This window comes from Microtus ochrogaster, unplaced genomic scaffold (assembly GCF_000317375.1).
Source record: "Microtus ochrogaster isolate Prairie Vole_2 unplaced genomic scaffold, MicOch1.0 UNK111, whole genome shotgun sequence".
Classification (NCBI taxonomy): domain Eukaryota; kingdom Metazoa; phylum Chordata; class Mammalia; order Rodentia; family Cricetidae; genus Microtus; species Microtus ochrogaster.
In genome coordinates, this window is record NW_004949209.1 from 295241 (window position 1) to 302891 (window position 7651).

Sequence of the window (7651 nt, forward strand, 5' to 3'; positions counted from 1 at the left end):
TCTCCTTTTGGTGTCTTATTGCTCTAGGTAGGACCTCAAGAACTATATTGAATAGATATGAAGAGAGTGGAATTAGTATTGCTGTTGACTTCTATTTTTTAAGCCATGGTTATCTGATAAGATACATGGGGTTATTCCAATGTTTGTTTGTTTTTTTTTTGTATTTGTTGAAGCTTGTTTTTTTTTCCCGAATATGTGGTTAATTTTGAGAAGGTTCCATGAGGTTCTGAGAAGAAAGTATATATATTCGCTTCTGTTTGGATGGAATATTCTATAGATGTCTATTAAGTCCATTTGAGTCATAACATCTGTTAGTTCCCTTATTTCTCTGTTAATTTTTTTGTCTGATTGACCCGTCCAGTGGCGAGAGTGGAGTGTTCAAGTCTCCTACTATTAGTGTGTGGGGTTTAATGTATGATTTAAGTTTTAGAAGTGTTTTTTTATATATGAGGGTGCCCTTGTATTTAGGGCATGGATGTTCAGTATTGAGATTTCTTCTTGATGGATATTTACTGTGACTAATATGTAATGTCCTTCTTTGTCTCTTTTGATTGATTTTACTTTGAAGTCTATTTTGTTAGATATTAGGATAGCTACACCTGCTTGTTTCTTAGGTCCATTTGATTAGAAATTTTTTCCTAACCCTTTACTCTGAGGCAATGTCTGTCTTTGAGGTTAAGGTGTGTTTCTTGTATGCAGAAGAAGGATGGATTCCGTTTTCATATCCAATCTGTTAGCCTGTTTCTTTTTACAGATGAGTTGAGTCCATTTATATTAAGGTCTCTGGCTCTGATCTTCTCCCTCAGAGGTCCCAGACTCATGCCAGGACCAGCAGAGCTTTCTGGTTTCTGCCTACTCCCTTGTAGGTCCCAGATCGATGACTGGACCCACAGAGATAGCTGACTCAGTCCTACTCCTGTGGAATTTGCTGCCTCAGGCCCGCTCTGGCCCAAGGTCCCTGGCTCAGACCTGCTCCTGTGGAGTTCACTGTCCCAGGCCTGCTCTGAAAATTCCACTTTTTGTTGTGTTGTTGCATCCATGTAACATTTAGAGAGCGTGTACAGAAATAGCTGTGGAAATGGGTATCATTGCCTCATTGCTGACTTTGGTGGGATTGTGTTTGTCATAAACTGTGATGCTTTTATTTCAGCTAGCTGTGACCCTGTTGAGAGATTTTCATGCTAGTTTCAGATAACTACAATGACCGTGTGGTTTTCTTCTTTCAGTTTTAAATTGATGAATATATTAATAATAGATTTGTGAAAAGGTTGAATCATCTTTACATTTCCAGTAGATTCAATATTCGTTTTTCTGAGTTTCATTTATTTTTGGACTGAATATATTATCTTGGATTTTCTTTCCCAAGATGGACAACACAACCTTACATTATTTAACACTATAAGCTTAAGTTCCATGCAAGCCTCTTTTTCTGGTCCCCTTTTCTCAGCTGTGTATGTTTCTACCCTCTGAGCTACTGTTTGATCAGCTTTTCCTGTTCTCCAAGCAGATGTTTCCTTCTCCCTCGTCTCCTCTCTGGCCCACTCTATCTTTGGGTCAGATCCTACACTCCCTTTCCTAAGCTGGTTCTATAGCCTTCATTAAGGAGCCTTCATTAAGGAGCCTTAATTTTAGGTGGAGTCTAGCTGTAATGCTGTTAATATTTTCCCAGCCTTCTCTCTGTGGACTCTCTGGGTGCTTCTGCGTAATGACATGTGGATGGCAGATGTACCCTCATTTAGACGGCAACTCTTTTTCCTTTTTTTGTCCTTTTCTTTTTGGATGAAAGTAACATTTGCAGAATATAAATTAGCCATTCGCTCTTTTAAAATACATAGTTCCCTATACTTTACATTTACAGCATTGTGGTCATCTCTCTAGTTTTAGTGAGCCCATTGCCTCTAAAGAAAAGCTTGTGCCCATGAAGCGCCACTTCTTTGGTCCCCTTCCCTCACATGCAGCAACAGTGAACCCTCTGTTTGTCTGTGTGGGTTGACTGCTCAGGATTAGCTTAGTCCTGTCTCATTGCTGTGTCCAATACCTGAGAGAACAGGCTGAGAGAAGAAGGGTTTGTTCTACTCATGGTTTCAGTCCGTCATGGTGGGAGAGTGTGACGGGAAAAACTCACATCTTGGCAAACAAGAGACAGAGCAGAACGGTTACAGGAGATGGCCAGGACAAGATCTAGTTCTCAAGAACATGCCCTCAGTGACTTATTTCTTCAGCAGCCAGACTCTACCGTCTGCAATTGCACCAGCTCCCAATAGCTAATTCTTATTTGGCATCCATCAGTGGATTAGACCATTCATTTAGCCAGAGCCCTGGTGGTCTCATCATTTCCGTAAATGCCCTTATAGACACACCACGAAATGTACTTTCCTAATGTCCCAAGTTCTTTCCAGTTGACGAAATCTCAATGGAGACTGACCATCACACAGCACGTGACCGTTGTGCCTGGGCATATGCATGCTCATTGCAGCTCCTTTCCCAATACCCGGATGTCGACAAATGATGAATGGATAAACAAATACAGTATAACTATGGAATGGAATATTACTTAACTTTAAAAAACAACATGGATACTTGCTGTACAATGTCACCTTGAAACGATCATGCTAAAACTAAAAGGGACAGATTCTTGTGGGTCTTGGGGAAGGGGATTTTAGAAAAATTAGAGTGTATCTTAGGAGTAAGGGGGGGTGAAGGCAAAACTGAAGTCAGAAGTCAATTTTTAGGAAGGCTGGGCATAAAGTGTGTTGTCCTAGGGTTCTGTTACTCTAAGAAAGCACTATGACCACAAACAACTTGGAGAGGAAAGGGTTTATTTTACCTTCGGTTCCACATCACATCCCATCATCTAATGAAGTCAGGATGGGAGGGCAGGAACCTGGAGGCAGGGACTGATGCAGAGACCATGGAAGAGCATTACCCACTGGCTTGCTCATCAGGACTTGCTCAGCCTGATTTCTTATATAACCCAGACCATCAGCTCAGGGGGAGCCCTGCTCACAAGTGAGCTGAGCCCTCCCCTGTCATCATCAATCAAGAAAATGCCCAACAGTCTTACTTACAGGCTAATCTGGTGAGGATATTTTCTCTTGAGGTTCTTTCTTCCAAAATGACTTTAGCTTGTGTCAAGTTGACATAAAACTAACAAGTACATTTGTTATATACATACATACACGCTTGAAAATATTATAAGGAAACATTATTTTGCATAATTAATATATGCTAATAAAGGTTTTAAGAATAATTTTTTATACAATATGGAACAGAATTTACATCCTGTCAGGCTGTTTCATTTGCATGCCTCTCAAGCTGTTGATATTAATGAAATTCTCACCAAGCAGGGATGCCCAGGACCCAACCATGGGTATCACAGGCATCACTAACAGATATGTAAACATTTTGGACGTTAGTAATATTGGAACTGCGTTTTGTTTTTCAGTAAGAGATGCTAAAAATCTTGTACCTATGGACCCCAATGGCTTGTCAGATCCCTACGTTAAACTGAAACTGATTCCTGATCCCAAAAGTGAGAGTAAGCAGAAGACCAGGACCATCAAGTGCTCTCTCAACCCCGAGTGGAACGAGACCTTCAGATTGTAAGTACAAACCATGCTGGCTCAGCATGGGTGATAGAGGATAGTGGTCTTCAGGGACTGGGGCATCTCTCCTTTATTTTCCCTTTAGCCTCTCTTTTCTTTCTTTTCCCTTCACTTCCTTTCCCCCTTCTCTTCCCTCTGGATTTCAGTATTGTGAGCTAAGGGGAAATTGGATCTTTTTCTAATAGAGTTGAGACTGTTTGTGATGTGTGGAGCCAGGCTGGATGGGATTGAGTATTCATACTGCCTGGTAAAGGGGAATGAGTGGGGCAAAGTCTATAGGTTATACTGCCAATATCTTCAGGGCTGAGTTTACATGGTACTTGGTTTGCTTCCTACTGGGAGGACCATATCAGCTTTGCTTTAGGGTCTTCTCTGGTCAGGAAAAGTATATGGGTCCCCTCTAAACATGTCTGGGCCAACAGTCATTCATAGTAACAGCTGGTATTTACTGAGCAGGTATGATATACAGTCAAGCACCAATTAAGCGATCTGACTAACAATTGCTGGTTAATTCATTTCTATTTTATTTGTGGGCCTTGCTAAAGAGGCCCCTGAGTGAGTAGCTGAGGAGGATGCAGCCTTGTGTAGTTTGACACCATAGGTCGTGCTGCAGCCACAGGCTGGCATCACAGTTCTTGGGGGCAACCTTATACCCTTGCCTCTTTCTCAGGATAAATCAATGTCTATCTGAGCCTTTCAGGGCCATGTTGCAGAACAGTTTCCCCTGAGACTCCAGCAAGAGGTTTCTCCATGAGTTTCTCTACTTCATCCAACCCACAAGTATACAAATGCACATACATCTGTACCCAGTGATGTCTTTGGGTATCAGAATTCTTCTCCATGACTGTCTGTGGAAATACAGACAGAGACAGTAGCCCCAGATAGACCTGCTTTTGTTGGAGCTAGCCAAGGTCTCCCACCTGTTTAATCAACAGGCTGTCAAACAGAATGAGTCCCTACTCCCAGGGGAGTGGGAAGCAAGTACGTCTCCTGCAGCAGCTTGTGACAGTTAAGGGTTTCTATCTCAGGCCCTCATCCTCTTGCACATTTTATCTACAGGAGAAATCAAGATGGCCTTGGCTGACTGACTCTCTCTCTCTCTCTCTCTCTCTTTCTCCCTCCAGTCAGCTGAAGGAATCAGACAAGGACAGAAGACTCTCCGTAGAGATCTGGGATTGGGACCTGACCAGCAGGAATGACTTCATGGGATCTCTGTCATTTGGGATTTCGGAACTGCAGAAGGCCGGGGTGGATGGCTGGTAAGAATTCTGCATTGGAAACCACAATGCAAGTCGGTCCATCAGACCTGGGATCGAATATGTTTTCCCTTTTCTCTTAAAATTACAATATGCAAACGAAAACCCACCACAATGACTGCTAGCTTGGCTCAGTCTCACGCATGCGCCTTATTTGGCTCTTCAATTTACAGAGCGGGAGTTGGCAGGGCCTGGTGACATGGGCCTTCCATCCTAGATAATTGGTAGCTGAGGTTGGAAGGGTTGCATGGGGGAGGGCCTGCCTGGGGAACTTTGATCACTTACTTCAAAATAAAGTAAAAAGAGGCCTGGGAGATGGCTGGGTGGCAATGCATCTACCCAGCGTGCATGAACAAGGCCCTAAATTTAATCCCCAGGGCTTTAAAAAAATAATTAATTGCTAGTATTAAAAGAGATGAGGAGACAGCTTGCTGACTCAGTAAAGTGCTTGATTGTATATGAGCATGAGGACTTGAGCTCAGATCCCCTGCACCTATGTAAAAGCGGGCACAACAGCAGCAGCATGTATCTGTAATCACAGCACTGGTGGGGCAAAGGGGGCAGAAACTAGGGGCATCCAGAGACAAGAAAACCCCTAGAATTCACTGGGTAATGAGACTAACCCATTGGTGAGCTTGGATTCAGTGAAAAGAACCTTCCAAAAGTAAAGTGGAGAGTGATTGAAAAAAGGCAGTGAACATCAACCTTTCTCTTCGAGGAACACACACACACACACACACGCACACACACGCACACACGTATGCATGCACGCACACCCACATACCCACGCATACGCACGCATACATGCATGCACGTGCAAACACACGCATACACGCATGCACACACACGCATGCACACATGTACACACACAATCTGAAATGACAAGACTCTAGCTGTGAAAAGCCAAATGCCAGGGCGTGGTTCTCTCTTGGCCACAGTCCTTACCGGTCCCTAGTGATCACCTCTGCCCTACTGTACCCAGCCTCGTGGGCACTAAAGCCCTCTCTTAAGCTTACCTGACAGATCTGGGCAATCCATTGGACAGTCTTGACTCCTCAAGGCCGTGTGTCCCCATTGATAGTGCCTCCTGTCCGTGTTCACCCACCTGTCTTGTTTCTGCTGCTTTGCTCTTTCCCACTGCCAGAACAAAGCACCCTCATCCGGGGTCTCCATCAGGAAAGTAGGTCAGCCCTGTGGGCAACCACCTCATAGTCACCTGAGAAAGAGAGTCAGGATCAATGGTCTAACCTGGCTTCCCAGCCGTCGCTTTGGGGGAAGTGGTGATTGGACATGTTCTTAGTTCTTTAAGATAAATTGTCTCCTTTCTAAATTGTCTCACTCGGGACTCGTTCAGTTCCGAGTGGAAGAAAAGAAAAATCGAACTGATTTCCCACGAAAGAGAACGCATCTTCCAGGCCATACATCCTCCATTGCCCACCTTGAGCTTCCTGGTCCTTGCTCCACATTGATTTATCACAGGCTCTTCTTCAAATGGATAGAATGTTTTAGTCCCTCAGGGTGCATCAGGATAGCAGACAAATGTGTGTTTGTGAAGCCCTGGTGGGGAGCAAAGATGAACCTTGAACAAGAAATTACTCACGACAGCAGTAGAGGACCACGTGATGAGAGCGGTGACGTGGACAATCCGTGGATGGTCACCATGACTGGGGGCGGGATTTAAAAAGGCACAATTCAGAAGTGATTAAAACACCAGTCTTACAAAATCATGAGCATGAATCAAGGCTGTCCTCAGCTCACTACTGAAGGCCATGGCTGACTCCATGGAAAGGTTTGGTAGATTGATAGCAAGAAAACTGGTGTTTGGGGGGAAAGGTTTGCTGAATTAGCTCGGCCACATTAAATATATGCATACAGAAAATCACAGCTTGATGGAAGCCCAGGCTTGGGGTTCTGTCATCTGCCTGCCTGGATCAGAAGAAGGTCACAACTCACTTTTCCAAAAGTTCACATTTTCCTCTGCAGATCAGGGAGCCACCTGCACACGATGACTAAGTCTAGTGACATTACAGGAGGAAGGAGCTGCTTGAGCAGGAAACACTAGTGTGACATCCTTTCTTCCCCTTCATGGTTTCGGATACTTTCCCCGTGGCGTGTCCCCGCCCTCACGGATCCACAGACTGGGTGTTCCTTCCTTGGCAGGTCAAATTGACAGGGGCTAAAGAGAAGGTCCATGATCCCTGGTGGGTAGAAGTGAGGCAGGAAAGAACATAATGATAGTTGTAGTAAAGATAGTTACCACCGACTGGCTCTGACTGGGTGCCAGGCACAGGACGGAAAATGCAGGTGCAAGAATCACAGCTACAGGAAAAACATGGCGGCTTCTTTTGTGAAAACGTCCTTGGCTTTCTCAGACTGTTTGTGAGCTCGTGGTGGCCACAGAGTAGGGTTGTGCTGGGGCAGCCTCCCAGGTTTCTCTCTTGAAGAGGAGCTATTCTGAACAGCACCCCCATACCCCAGAGCAGGTCTAGCCCCACCTTGCATTGTGGCTTCTTAAGGGCTTCCTGCTTGTGCCTTAGGTCTTGTGCCTACTGTGTGTGTCTTCCCCACAGAGCTCAACACATTCCAGTTCCAGGCCACACCAGGCCCCATTCCCCACCCCTTGCCCTAGCGCTTCTGAGACTTCTCACTTCTGAGACCCCTTCATGGAGAGATGGTGGCTCTGCTCAGGATCCCCCTCCCCACCTCTCCTAGCTTCTGTGATTGCACAGTCCCCTAGGAAGGTGGGACCACACCAGAACACTACCTTCCTTGTAATCCCCAACCCCTTCG

At 44.9% G+C, this 7651-nt stretch overlaps 1 protein-coding gene across 1 annotated transcript in view; it reads left to right on the forward strand.

Moving 5' to 3' along the window:
- Prkcb (protein kinase C beta) overlaps window positions 1-7651 on the forward strand; it is a gene marked incomplete at its 5' end in the record, with an annotated part of 346450 nt that overhangs the window by 234542 nt on the left and 104257 nt on the right. Inside the window, 2 exons of the mRNA XM_026778194.1 lie at window positions 3446-3602; window positions 4730-4864. Of these exons, the coding sequence (XP_026633995.1) occupies window positions 3446-3602; window positions 4730-4864 (292 nt within the window). The remainder of the gene's footprint in view (window positions 1-3445; window positions 3603-4729; window positions 4865-7651) is intronic.